Source organism: Hevea brasiliensis, chromosome 12 (assembly GCF_030052815.1).
Source record: "Hevea brasiliensis isolate MT/VB/25A 57/8 chromosome 12, ASM3005281v1, whole genome shotgun sequence".
NCBI lineage: Eukaryota > Viridiplantae > Streptophyta > Magnoliopsida > Malpighiales > Euphorbiaceae > Hevea > Hevea brasiliensis.
Genome location: NC_079504.1, coordinates 21,977,814 through 21,992,410, shown reverse-complemented (window position 1 = coordinate 21,992,410; position 14,597 = coordinate 21,977,814). Strand labels below are relative to the sequence as shown.

Below are 14,597 nucleotides of genomic sequence, written 5' to 3'. Positions count from 1 at the left end.
TTGCCTAGGGTGTTACAATCCACCCCCCTTATGGGACTCAGCGTCCTCGCTGAGGTTTGCCCCACCATCGTTCAAGGTTGCACGCGGAGTAGCTCTGATACCACAAATGTAATGGCCCGGCCCACTAGTGATATTGTCCGCTCTGGCCTAGCCCATACTAGGCCTCACGGTTTTAAAACGCGTCATTAGGGGTTACGAACTATCAACTTATGAACCCAGCATCTCTCCCGTGTTTTGTCGATGTGGGATTTGCCTAGGGTGTTACAACGGATGTATGCAAATTGAGTATGAAAAGTAATATGGGGAAGGATAGTTTTAAACCTATTAGCAGTATCTTTTACTACAATTTTAAAAATCACATTACACAAACTAATAAGCCTAAAATCTTTTGGAGTTTATGAATTTTTGATTGCGTACTCCGCAAGTATACGGGTCGTTCAAGTAGTAAAGAAAAGATATCATCCCACAGAAATTTGTTGTTTGAGTACCAAACTATAAAAGTTATGATTATTTGGGCTATCGATAATTTGTGCCAAAAATAGAGTAAGAGATACAGCAAATTAAATTGGAAAAAATAAGGAAATTATAATGAATTAAGTAATTAAAATTCTAAGCACCATACTAATTTACTAAAATTTCAGCATGTAACAAAAGATTTAATTAATTAATGGTAAAAATTAATTCCAGAGTTGAGGTTCATGAAGTAAATTTCATTGGGATTTGGATAGGGAAAGCCAAGATTAAGGGAAATACAAGTTTAAAGGAAGTTGATTCTGATTTTCTTTAATTTCTCTTTCAAGCAAACTAAAGAATGTTTTAAAGGAAACTAAACCCCATTCTCATGCGATGTTTAATTATCCAAAACTCTTTAAGCATTTTAATCAACTTGAAATTCCTCTTAACCCACTAGTTTATTTCTAACACTAGATGATTAAGTTCATTATCTTGATTATCTATTATAGATTTTCACCTCTCGGTCCTTCAATCTAAGATTAAGAACAAAACCCAAAGGGTACCAACAATGGGTATGTAAATAAGCACACAAGATAAGAATCAAAGCTTATATACAGTAAATTCTGGTTAAAACCAGTCCAAATCCATAAATAAAACTTAAATCATTACACCCAACTCTAAAATCTTAAGTATCTACTCACTCATGCTTGTATTTACAAGTAGAAAATATGAAATAGAGCAAGAAAACATGAAAATAAAACTAAAAATAAAAGAACCCAGAAGAAGAAGAACCAAATCTCTGAAAATGGAAGCTGGAAAACGTCACTCTGCAGGTGTTCTTCCTTCTAGAAATGGTGTGATTCCCTCTTTCCTTTCTCTTTTGATTTTTCTCTCTCTTTCTTCTTTTTCCTTTTTTGGTAAAAATGAGAATATGATGCTTATATATCCCCTCAAGGTTTGCCCTAAAAATAGTCTCTAAAGGGATAAAGACAAAAGGTGTAAAAGGTGTGAAAAGAGAAAATTTTTCCATGTCAGCAAATCTACCAGTGCCATCCCACATGCCTCATGTTGATTCAAGTTATTTTCAACATGCCTGATGTTGATTCAGAGGAGGAGCCTTTAGATTCTGCACGACCAGCTACACGGGGCATGTGGGAGTCCCTGAAACTTTCGGCTTGTTTTGTTCCAAAATCTCTATTTACACGACCCGCCACATGGGGCATGTTAAAGCCCATGAAACTTTCGGCGTGTTTTATTTCGAAATCTCTGTTTTCACGACCCAGTGTGAATATCCCTCATGTGGATTCCTGCTGGCTAACTCTTATCTTCACACGACCCTCAACACGGGGCATGTTGACGCCCTTGAAAGTCTCGGCTGGTCTTCTTCTTTAAGTGAATTTTCTTCATTTTTCACACCACTTTAGGATTCCAAATCACTTTGAATTTCTTCTATATGGACCTTTTTGCCTTTAAACCTTATTAAAACCTATCAAAAACATTAAAATTCTGAAAATCAAATATAATGAAACTAAAATTAACAAATTAACTAAAATAAGCATTAAAAACATAAAATTACTAAACTAAAAAGGCAAAATGGATGCAAAACTACCCTAAAATATCTATATAAAATGGGTTTATCAAATTCCCCCAAACTCAAATCTTTGCTTGTCCTCAAGCAAATTAAAAACAATTATATGCAATTAGGGTACCTTTTCTTAAATTCATGAGAATCACTCTTTCAATCTTTCAAACTTACCTCTAGCCACCAACAAACCATATACCCACCTTCAAGATATAAGGAATTCAATTCTCACCAAAGTTATCACCGCTTAGCCTTGGGTTAATTATTCATTCCATCAAACCCAAACTAATTAATTACATAGAGAAATCATGCTAAAATAGGCTCTAAAACAATCCATAAACTAAAGCGTCTCAAATGATGATGGAAATAGTTTAAATAGATGAATAATGTGCCAATCCCATAGGCAAACTAACTAATCTAATCTCCTCTAATGTAGCAAAACACAATCAAGAGATCAAAAGGACTTTTAATGGATGTAATGGGGCTAAAGGGTAATAATGTGGCTAATAAGAAAAGGTAAAAGGGAAGCAAAATATGAAAATAATTAAATTATTAAAAAGATCAAGATACACTTTTCTTTTATTATTATTATTATTATATTTTTTTATTTTAAGAATCAAATAGGAGGAAAAACTTTACAATAAATCACCAATGCTAGCATACAATTTTTTTTTTTTTGCAACTTTTTTAGGGATTGCATAAATAACATTGAATTTTGCATTGCAATTGTCCCTTTTTAATCCACCCCCAAACTCATTTCTTTGTATACTTGGGTGGTAAATAATTAAAAAAAAAAAATCGCGACATAATATGATTGCTAGCCAATTTTACGTTAGTACTTCTCCCACTTGATTGTTATATACCTTTTTTTTTTTTTCATATCTATCACTTAAACAAATTATTCTCACGAAGGGTAGGTAAGTGTTTAGGTTTATGGCTAGGTAAATTATGGGTGCCAAGGAAATAAGGGGTATAAATGAAGGCTCAAATTGGTTTCAAAGGGAAAATTTAAAATGAAGTTGGTTAAGGCTAAAAATGTGGGTTTAAAATTCGAAGAATGCCTTAATCATTTCTCTTTTCAAGTGAATGCTAAAATTTCGCGTCGAAAGGTCTAGAAGGCTTGTTCTAGGATTGGTGAGACACAATTAGTTATTTCTTACTCGAGAGTTTTCTTTAAGTATTCAAAACTCAATGTAATTAATTGGGTGGCCCTTGGCTAAGAAGATATAAACCTAGATAAGAATCTCATAGCCTTATACCAATCCGGAACTTTCAATCTATCAAGCACATCTAGAGGCAAGCTCAATTACTTTTCAAAATGATTCTCAATCTTCTAAGAATTAGGTAAAAATTTATTTATTTATATTTTTTTATGTATGCATGATTCCTAAATTGAATGCAAAAATTAAATAAAAATAAAAAAATGAAATAAAAACTATACATAATCTATATGATATCTATATGCAAGTGTATATATTTACATGGTTTAGGTGTATAGTGCATGTGAACTAAGTAATTAAGTATAAATGAAATGCAATTTAAGTAATGTAAATAAAAAGGATTAAAAATTTTTGCAAAAATTTTGCCCTCCCCCAAACTCAAATGAGACAATGCCCTTATTGGCTTAATTGACGTGGCAGAAATATCAATGAAATCAATAAATGATAACTTGGAGAGATATAAACTAAGAAAGAGTGGAGCAGAGTTACCATGTAGAACGTACATGCCTAGTGGTGAATGATCAGAATATGTACATGAGGCATGTGAATTATAAGTATTGGGAGCATGAGGCATGTAATCAAAAAGCATGAGGCGTGTTGAAGTAAAAGTAAATTAGCATGCCCTGTGCCAACTGCTAAGGAACTGATATGGGGTATCAACATGGGGCATGTCATGCTCCATGAAAATTTCGGTGGGTTTTAAAAATTTTAAAAATTTTAGGGAATGCAAATAGCTCATAGGAGAGCATAACCCTTAACATGAGGCATGCAAAGGGAAGCAGTGTCAACATGTGGCAGATGAATGTCGAGAAGTTACCTTAGAAGCTGAATTATCAAGGCTAAGAGAAGAGCAGTTGCTGTATTGTCAATAATTCAGTTATATGACTATTAAAAAGCAATATCAGTAATGCTATTACAATAGCCGATAGAAACTGAAATTAAAGAAAATGATCAATTCAATAGAAATCTGGATAACAAAGATAGTGCAAGTATCATAGCAAAAGAAACTAAGGCAGCTAGCAATAATGAACAAGCCAACGTAAGATTCATGAAACAAACAGAATTAAAAGAAACAAAAATTAAATCATTTACAAATAGATAAAACATATGAAAGTTCCAATAACTAGGAAATTAACAGTTGAAAAATAAAGCAAACTGACCAATGTGCACAATTAAAAGCTAAAGTTTCAGAAACTAACTGAAATTAACAAAAACAAAATTCTAAAACTAGACAACTAGTTGGTCTTCTTCATTGGTGGATGGCACTGGCTCATTTGATGCTGCAGGTGCTTGCTCATTGGATTTCTCAGAAGCAGTATCCAGGTTTTGTACCATAGCCTTCATCTCTTTAAAAATGTCTTGGCCCCTTTTGTACAGCTGGTTAAAAGAGGCTGTCAGCTTATTGTAAATGTCAATCATTTCTTTGTCATGAATTTTCTGCTTTTTCCTGAATGAAGAAAACTTTTTTTTAATCTTTTTCTCAAGCTTGGCTTGCTTCTGACTAAGAGTATCAACCTTAGCTTCTAAAGCTTTTAAAGCAACCACAATATCAGAATTAGCATCAGAAACAGGCTACTGTACTGCACTCATTCTGTTAATTTTTGCTTCCAAATCTTTAAGAAAAATAAGTAAGTCCGATTATCCAGCAGTAGGTGGGTGTGAGCTAAAAGGACTAGTATCAGTATGCTGTCCTATACCCTGTGATTGTTGCTGCTCTGTACTCTCATGTCCCCCATTTACCAATACATAAACATCACCCCTCTTTACACAAATTTTCATTTGAGTCATAATAATTATATCTAAAAAAGACTGGCCAACCATAGACACCATAACATACTGGTCAGGGTTAAAACCAAATGATTTGGCAATTACAATCACCATCCCTCCAATAACTATACTGCCAGTTGAATGCTTAGAGACTATATGTTCCATATGTGAGCAAAGAAAATAAGCACCAATTATTTTTTTCTTCTCTTTCATGCACCATAAAAAGAATAAATCATTCTTTCCTATAACCCCATTACTGTGCCCTTTACCTAGTATAGTGTAAGACATGAATCTTTGCAAGTATCTCAGAGCAGGGTCTTGAATAGCTGAGGCCTTAGCAGAAATTGGGTTGTAGTATTTCCCATATGGTGCAATGGACTTTAAAAATGTAGGGGGGGTCATAACTAGTCCTTTGCCACTCTATCACTTTTTCTCTATCATTACAAAAACCAAATAAGGCATTCACTTGAACAGTGTCAAGTTCTCTGTCCTGACCCAAACACCTAAAGGAAATGGTGTCCCTATGGTTACTTTGCATAGGCTGGAAGTCCAATTGCAATGAGCTTAAAAACTCAATTGTCAATTCCCTAGAAGCAGGTTCTTGAATCCTAGCAAAATCACTCCAACCTATATTTTCTAAATATTCACTAACAGATTCATAAAGCCCTATCTCCCTGAGACTGTGTTCATCAATGTACTTAGTAGCTAAAATTTTCTTTTTAGCAAGGGGCCTTATAATTTTTTGTCATTTCAAAGTCCCTAAAAGTCCATGGGTAAGATGAGTTTACTTGATTTCCAGATTGAGGGATAACCAGAGCAGTTTGAAACACTATTGGTGAATGATGCAGAGGCGATTGGACCCTAATTGGAGCAGAAGAAACCTACAGTGAGATAGGATTTTCGGCAGTAGAGAGGGGTTCTGGCACTAACGGGTTCTGGCCATTTTTATGGCTCGCAGCTTGGGTATGTGGGTTGAAAGCTATTTGGTGTGCACCATGGAAGGAACAGTGAAAGCTTAGGTCATGCGACCGATGAGATGAAATAGGATAAAATGGCTAGGGTAAAGGTTTAAGTGGTGATATACCTAGTGTCTAACATGAGGCATGCTAAGAATAGTGAGGGGTGACATGCCCTGTGTGATTTGGTGTAAGATGAATAACATGAGGCATGTTGGAATAAAAGGGAAAAATGACATGACCCATGTTATTATACATGAAGTGCTACATGAGGCATGTGAGACCCCTTGAAACTCTCGGCAGGTTTTACATTTTTAGCAATTTAAAGTGCCAAGAATAGGTTTTAGTAGTGACACTACCCTCAGCATATATCATGTTGATGTGGCGAATCCGCAAGTATACGGGTCGTCTCAAGTAATAAAGTGATGAATCAAGTATCGTTCCCACGAGGATTTGCTGTTTGATTACTAAACTATGAATGAAGCGATTATTTGGGCTAATGATTTATGAATAAAAGGTAAATGTAAATGAGCAAGGTAAATTGATTAATCTAATTGAAATGGGTAAAGAGCAAACAAATAAATTCTAAATCTAGCTCGCAATTAAACTGAAATTGACAATGGGTAATTTAAACGAAAGTCTAATTATGGTAAAAGTGATCCCAGAGTTGGGGGTTTATGCATAAATTAATTGGGATTTGTCTTGGGCATTCCAATTTTTAGGGAAAAATAGAGTTTGAAGGAAATTGATTCTAAATCCCTTTAATATCTTTTTCAAGCATATCAAAGTGTATTCTAAAATAACCAAACCTACTTTCGTATGTATTTGATTACTTTAAAACCCATTAAGTTTTGTAACCAATAATTAATTCCTCTTAAAGTCCTAGTTTATTTCTAAATCTAGGTGATTTTAAGTTCAAATCCTTGATTAACTATCAATGACTTTCACCTTTCGGTCCTTCAATCAAAGATTAACACAATACCCAATGGGTACCAACATTGGGCAAGTAAATCAAGCACACAAGGAAGGAATCAAAACTCATATTCATATAAAATAAGGAAATACCCAATCCAAATCCACAAATTAATCTAAAACATATTTCCCAACTCTTAAATCTAAATGAATTTCTAACTCATTATGGTATTTACAAGAAATATAGATGGAAGAATAAAGAAAAACATGATAAAAGGACTGAAATGGGAAAACCCAGGTGGAAGAACCAAAGTCTCTGGTTTCTGGAGCTCCAAATGAGTTCAGCAGCTCCTTCTTCCAAGAGAGAATGGCGTCTCCCCTTCTTTCTATTAAATTTTCTTTCCTTTTGTTTTTCCTCCTCTTCCTCTTCCTCTTGTGGCAAAAATAAGGAAATGATGAATTTATATGGTCCCTAAAAGTTGCCCTAAAAGTAAATAAAAGACAAAGGAGTGGATAGGAAATGAGGTGTAAAATTATCCAAGTCAAAGACTTTCACGTTCGGCATTCTCGCAGGGTTCGGCTTAACCCTAAGCGGCTTCTTAGCAAATTTAGCCTCTGACGGCCTTTACGCTTAAGGTTAAGCGGACCTTCAGCAAATCTCGCAGACTTATAGTAAAATGGACTTTTCTGCTCATGCTTGACTTGTGCTGCACCTTAAGCATTGTCGCTTTACCCTGAGCATGACCTTAAGCAAGGTCTCAAGCAAATTTCGGCTGGTTTGCTCTTTCAAGGCTTAATTTCTTCAACTTTCCTCTATGGTTAAAGGATTCCAAATTTCTTCAAATCACTTCCTAATGCACTCATTGATCCTTGATTTGCCACAAAATCCTATCAAAAACAACAAAATTACAAAAATCAAATATAAAGTATTTAAATTCAACAAATAGGCTAAAATAAAGCTAAAAACATAAAATATACTAAAATATAAGTGCAAAATGAATGCAAAACTACCCTAAAATGTCTATATGAAATGAGTGTAACAAATTCCCCCAAACTCAAACCTTTGCTTGTCCTCAAGCAAATTAAAAACAATTAATGCAATTTGGGGTACCTTACCTTAAATTTATGAAAATTACTTATCCGAACTCTCAAGCTTACCTTTAGCCACCAACACACCATATACCCACTTTCAAGGTGCCAAGAATTTAATCCTTACCAAAGTTATCACCGCTTAGCCTTGGGTCAATTATCCATATTATCAAGCCCAAACCAATCAATCACAAAGAATAATTATGCCTAAATAGACTATAGGGTAATCCATAAGTTAAAGTGTCTCAAAAACTTGATGGAAGTAAATGAATGGATTAGATATCACAATCCCATAGGCAATTTTCCTATTCCAATCTCCACTAATGTAACAAAACACCATCAAAAGATCAAAAGGACTTTCAAGGGTTATAATGGGGCTAAGGGGGTAATAATGTGGCTAACAAAGAAAGGATAAAGGTAACAAAATATGAGAATAATCAAATTATTAAAAGATCAAGACACACAAAATTTTTTTCTATCTTTTTTTTTTTTTTTTTTTTTTTTTTTTTTGAATCAAATGGGAGAAGGAACTTTACAACTATTCACCAATGCTAGCATATAATTTTGAAGCTTTTAGAGGGACTACATAAAAACATTGACTTTGAATTATAATTGTCCCTTTCAATTCACCCCCAAACTCATTTCTTTGTGTATTTGAGTGGTGAATTACTTTACATACCATAATTGAATTTGCTAGCTTTTTTTTTTTTACTTTAGCCACTTCTCCCAACTAATTGTTATTATTATTATTATTTTTTTATTATTTTTTTTTTTATGTGTATCTATCACTCAAAGAATTATTCTCATAGAGGGTAGGTAGGTGTTTGGGTTTATGGCTAGGTAGTAATGTGGGTTCCAAAGGAATAAGAGGGATAAATGTAGGCTCAAATTGGTTTCAAAGGAAATTTTGAAGTGAGGTTGGCTAAGGCTAAAATGTGGGTTTAAAATTCAAAGAATGCCTAGATCATTTCTTTTTCAAGTGCATGCTATGATTTCGCCTTGAAAGGTTTAGAAAGATTGTTCTAGGATTGGTGAGACATCAATTAGCTAATTCTCACCCTAGAGTTTTCTCTAAGCACTCAAAGTCAATGCAATAGATTGGGTGGCCCTTGGCTAAGAAGATATAAACTCAAGCAAGAATTTAATAACTTTGCACCTATCCAGGACTTTCAATCCATCAAACCCTTCTAAAAGTAAGCTTAATTGCTCTTCAAAGCAATTCTCAATCCTCTAAGGACAAGGTAAAAATTTGTTTTTATGATATGCATGATCCTAAAATGAATGCATAAATCAAATTAAAACTAAATGTAATCTATATGAAAACTATATGCAAATGTATGTATATGGGTATAGACATGTGTGTGGTATATGTATAAGTGTATGGATTATCTATATATGGATGAATGAAATGCAATAAATGAATAAAAGAAAATTTTTAAAAAATTTGCAAAAATTTTGCCTTCACCCCCAAACTCAAATGAAACATTGTCCTCAATGTTTAAAATGAATGCAAAGATGGGTAAAATTGTGAGAATTGCTAAATTATTGAAATTTATACAATTGGGGATTAAATCAATATAAGCTCAAGAATTCCAGAATTAGCTCAAAATGATATTAACAATGAAGCTTTAGAGAGAAAAATGTGAAAAAGTATCCCAAAATGTATGAGTTTACGCTGCTTAAGATGTTGCTTAACACTGCTATGAGGGTAAAGCGAAAGCATAAGCATTGGCAACATACCATAAGCATAAATGGTAAAAGGGTAAGCTGTTACCTCCAAATGATGTGAAACAGATGCGGCTCAAAGAAAATTGTGCAACTCATCAATGTCAACAAAATTAGGATTGAAGAAAAAGATAAAGTGCAAAATAATGTGCAAGAAGATGAAAAAGTGTAAAGAAATAAGATCTAACAGTTAAATAAAGGATTAAACCAAAAAGCATTCACAGAATAACTATGTCCATAGCAGAAAATAAAATAAAAGTTTGAAGATTAAAATAAACAAATTACAAAATAAACCTAACACAGAAACTAAAACTGAATTGAAAAACTAGTACTGTTACTGCTATTGCAACTGCACTAAAATTAATACTAAATTGCTGCTACTGTTTAAGCTCTGCTGTCAAGGCTTTGTTGCTGCATCAGGGTCTGCTTCAGGTTCTGCAGTAGGTTCATTGTGGTCTGAAGCTTCAGAAGCAGTTTCTAAATTTTCTGTGAGGTCTTTCATTTCTTGAAGCATGTAGAATGAGAGTTGTGGCTTATTGGGAGTGTGGGCGAGGGTTTTATAAAAATGGCGGAAGTTTTGGGCTTTTTAAAATGTGGGACAGACAACTGATAATCTGGGCTGTGCTTGGGGTTAAGCATAAGGTTCAGCAGAATTTGCTTAAGACTTTGCTTGACAAGCAACATCATCAGCAAGTTTCGGCAGGTTTTGGGAAAAATTGTGGTTTTGCTTACCAAAAACAGTCCAAATGCTATGGAATGCTGTCATGACCCTTAGCAATTACCAAATACACACAAACACCATAAATTTGAGGAATTTAAGCTCATCATCTCTTAGAACTCATCAAACACTATATATTTACATTTAGCTTATGCAAGCATTTTTCAATTTAGGCATCAATTTCGACTATCTTTGTGCACACTTAATGAAATGGTCTCCTTTCTCTACTTATACCAAAGGTACATTTCAGCAGCATTTGAGACAAGTTCCAATCAACCAAGAATTGCAGAAAAAATGTAGAAATTGACCTTTTAGCGAGATGAGCAGTAGCATGAATAAGAGCAAAATCATAGATTGCAAAAAATTAGCAGCAATTCTAAACAAAAGCATGCAAATTCCTATCAGACTACAAAATTATATATACACTAAAAGGTGAAACTTAACAAACATTATTTTTGCACTTCAATAAAGTCCTCATCAGTCCTAAATATCAAAATTGATCCTCATTCAAGTTGCATTTCACAGAATTTACACAAAACACAAAATCAAACATATGCTATCAAGTAGACTGCAATTTGAGCAATTTAGCACAAGTTTAAAGGTGTTATCGTTTCACAGTCTTGCATAAAGTGCAGAATGTTGCTTATACTTGCTTCCCTTTAATTCTTTGTTTTTGCAACAAGTGTAAACTTGCCCAATCTTCATGAATTACCTACAAAAGATAAACAAATGTCACTTTTGAGATTAATGAGGGTGAAAACTGAAAGTGAAATGAAATGGAAAATTAATGAACTATAAAAGGATACGCTTGGGTTGCCTCCCAAGAAGCGCTTGTTTAAGGTCTTAAGCTTGACCTTCTTTTCAAAGCTCATGGTGGTTGGAATTGGAAAATATTACCTCCCTTCACAACAAGTGAAATGAATTTATATTTCAACTTTTTCCCATTATGTGTGAAAATACCTGTTGCTTTGTTCAGAATCCCAACTATATCTTGAGGAATATTCTTACAAACTTTAGATGAATCTCCTCTTTTGAGTGATTTTGATGGAGGCTTGAGCTTAACTTTTGAAGCTTCATTGTTAATCAAATGAGATGGTGAAGCTGACTTTTTCTTTTGCACTTTATGCTGATTGCATTGCATTGGAATAGCTTGATTTTCCTCTAGTTTAGTAACTTCAGTTCAAAGATCATGCTCTATAACATCTACCCTATAACAAGAATTCAACACAGCTGGTTCCTTGGAATTTTGGAATAAATTAAACTCTATTTCCTCCTCCCCCACTGTCAACTTCAATTTCCCATTCTTTACATCTATATTAGCTCCTGCAGTGGCTAAAAATGGCCTTCCAAGTATGATGGGCGTTCTTACATCCTCCTCCATCTCTAGTACAATAAAATCCACCGGAATGAAAAACTTTCCAACTTTTAATGGTACATTCTCTAAAATCCCAACTGGATACTTTATAGACCTGTCAGCTAACTGCAAAGAAATAGTTGTGGGCTTTAGATCTCTAACCTTTAACTTCTCACATATGGAAAGTGGCATCAAGCTAACACTAGCCCCCAAGTCACATAATGCTCTCTCAATACTTGTTTCTCCAATGTGACATGGTATGGAAAAACTTCCAGGATCTTTCAGCTTTGGTGGGAGCTTGTTCTGCAATAAAGCACTGCACTTCTCAGTAAGTGCAACAGTTTCATAATCTTCCAACCTTCTTTTATTTGATAAAATCTCCCTCAAAAACTTAGCATAAGAAGGCATTTGAGAAATGACATCGGTGAATGGAATGTTGATATACAACTTCTTCAAAACTTCAAGGAATTTCCCAAACTGCTTATCTAATTGTGCTTTATGAAACCTCTGAGGAAAGGGCAATGGTGGCTTGTATGGTGCAGGAGGCACATATTTCTCTTCTATTTTCTTTTTATCTTCTTTCTCTTCATTTGCTTCCTTACTAGCTTTAGCTTTAGTTGAAGTGGATTCACTCTCACACTCATCTTTCTTTTCTTTCAACTTTACTTCAATTTCGTGTTCTTCCCCCATTACCTTTCCACTTCTTAAAGTAACAGCATTGCATTGCTCTCTTGGATTCTCAGGTTGGCTAGGAAGCTTCCCAAAAGCTTTGCTATTTGAAGAGCTAGCTTGTTGAGCTATTTGATTCTCTAACATCTTGTTGTGTGTTGCCATTTGATCCACTTTAGATGCTAATTGAGAAATCATTTCTTGTTGACTTTGATGGCTCACAAGAAGAGTTTCAATCATAGATTCCAATCTAGCTGTCTTGTCTAGTTGTGCTTGTTGTGGTAGAGGTGGAGCAGGTACATTTTGAGGTTTAGAAATTCCAGGAGGAGGCCCTCTATTCTGCTGAAAATTCTGATTTTGTTGATATCCAGAAGGTTGCTGAAAATTCTGATTTTGCCCTTGTCTACCTCCCCAAGAGAAATTTGGGTGGTTTCTCCATCTTTGGATCATAAGTTGCAGAAAATGGGTTACCACCTGATCTTTGATTGTAGTTCCCCACATAATCCACTTGCTCACTTGAAAAATCTTGATTAAGTGCAGAAAAATCTGCTGCACAATTGACATTTGCAGCTCCAATTTCTAGTGTATTACCAGAACCTCCGGCTGAAGAATCTACTTTCATACTTAACTTGTCCATCTTCTTTGTCAAAGCATCAAACTTAGCATTAATCATATTCATGGCGTCAAGCTCAAACATACCAGCTGGTTTCTTGATCTCATTCCTCTCACAACTCCATTGGTAGTTGTTATAAGCAATTTTATCAAGAGCGGAAAAGCTTCATCTTGATTTCTCCATAAGGTCACCTCCGGAAGATGCATCAATTGTACTCCTAATAGTGGTGAAACTCCATTATAAAAGTGTTGAACAAGCATCCACTTAGGAATCCCATGATGTGGACATCTCCTTTGCAAATCCTTGTACCTCTCCCATGCTTCATACAAGCTCTCATCATCTCTAGGTTTAAAAGAAGTCACTCATTCCTCGACTTAGTTGCCTTGCTTGGTGGAAAATATTGAGCCAAAAATGCTTGAGAAAGTTCATCCCATGTTGTGATAGAACCCGGTGGCAAAGAATGTAACCACTCTCTAGCTCGGTCCTTTAGAGAAAAAGGAAATAATCTGAGTCGAATTGCATCATCAGAAACTCCATTTATCTTCAACATATCACTGATCTCAAGAAAGTGTGCCAGATGCACATGTGGACTTTCACTTGGATTTCCTCCAAATTGTGCTTGTTGTACCATTTGACAAAGTGCAGGTTTCAGTTCAAAATTATTAGCTTCTACCCTTGGTCTTGTGATACTTGGCATGAAATCTCCAATGTTAGGATAGGCATGATCCTTCACAGAGCGGTTGTTATTGTTGTTATTGTTGTCAGCCATTTCTTCTTGTACTTGCTCTTGCTCTTGTGCTCTTTCTTGTTGTTGTTGAGCTTTAATTTCAGCTTTTCTCCTTTTAGATTCTGCTCTTAAAGCCTTTGCTGTCTTCTCTATTTCTGGGTCAAAGAATAAATTGATTTCTTCACTTTTTGTCCTTCTCATAAAATAAAACACCTGAAAAACAAAAATAAACAAATTCTCAAAGTAAAATGGTAAAAAGAAAATAAAATAAAATGCCCAAATTAACCAAACAAACAATCGTTTAATATCAAGCAAAAATCAAATCCCCGGCAACGGCGCCAAAAACTTGATGTGGCGAATCCGCAAGTATACGGGTCGTCTCAAGTAATAAAGTGATGAATCAAGTATCGTTCCCACGAGGATTTGCTGTTTGATTACTAAACTATGAATGAAGCGATTATTTGGGCTAATGATTTATGAATAAAAGGTAAATGTAAATGAGCAAGGTAAATTGATTAATCTAATTGAAATGGGTAAAGAGCAAACAAATAAATTCTAAATCTAGCTCGCAATTAAACTGAAATTGACAATGGGTAATTTAAACGAAAGTCTAATTATGGTAAAAGTGATCCCAGAGTTGGGGGTTTATGCATAAATTAATTGGGATTTGTCTTGGGCATTCCAATTTTTAAAAGAAAATAGAGTTTGAAGGAAATTGATTCTAAATCCCTTTAATATCTTTTTCAAGCATATCAAAGTGTATTCTAAAATAACCAAACCTACTTTCGTATGTATTTGATTACTTTAAAACC

The 14,597-nt window shown here is 34.5% G+C and overlaps 1 protein-coding gene and 1 non-coding gene across 2 annotated transcripts; one reads left to right on the top strand and one right to left on the bottom strand.

Moving 5' to 3' along the window:
• Nucleotides 1-11,602: 11,602 nt before the first annotated feature.
• On the bottom strand, nt 11,603-12,717 carry LOC131171132 (uncharacterized). The gene has a single exon (XM_058130592.1). It carries the CDS (start codon nt 12,683-12,685, stop codon nt 11,603-11,605), a length of 1,083 nt encoding a protein of 360 aa, XP_057986575.1. The 5' UTR covers nt 12,686-12,717.
• Nucleotides 12,718-13,328: 611 nt separating this feature from the next.
• LOC131171475 (small nucleolar RNA R71) lies at nt 13,329-13,433 on the top strand. Its single transcript, XR_009142135.1, has one exon. It is a non-coding gene; the product is annotated as a small nucleolar RNA R71 (small nucleolar RNA).
• The last annotated feature ends 1,164 nt before the right edge of the window (nt 13,434-14,597 follow it).

Excerpts from the sequence above, each read along its gene's own strand:
- LOC131171132 (XM_058130592.1), bottom strand. The coding sequence starts at position 12,685 with ATGATTGAAACTCTTCTTGTGAGCCATCAAAGTCAACAAGAAATGATT.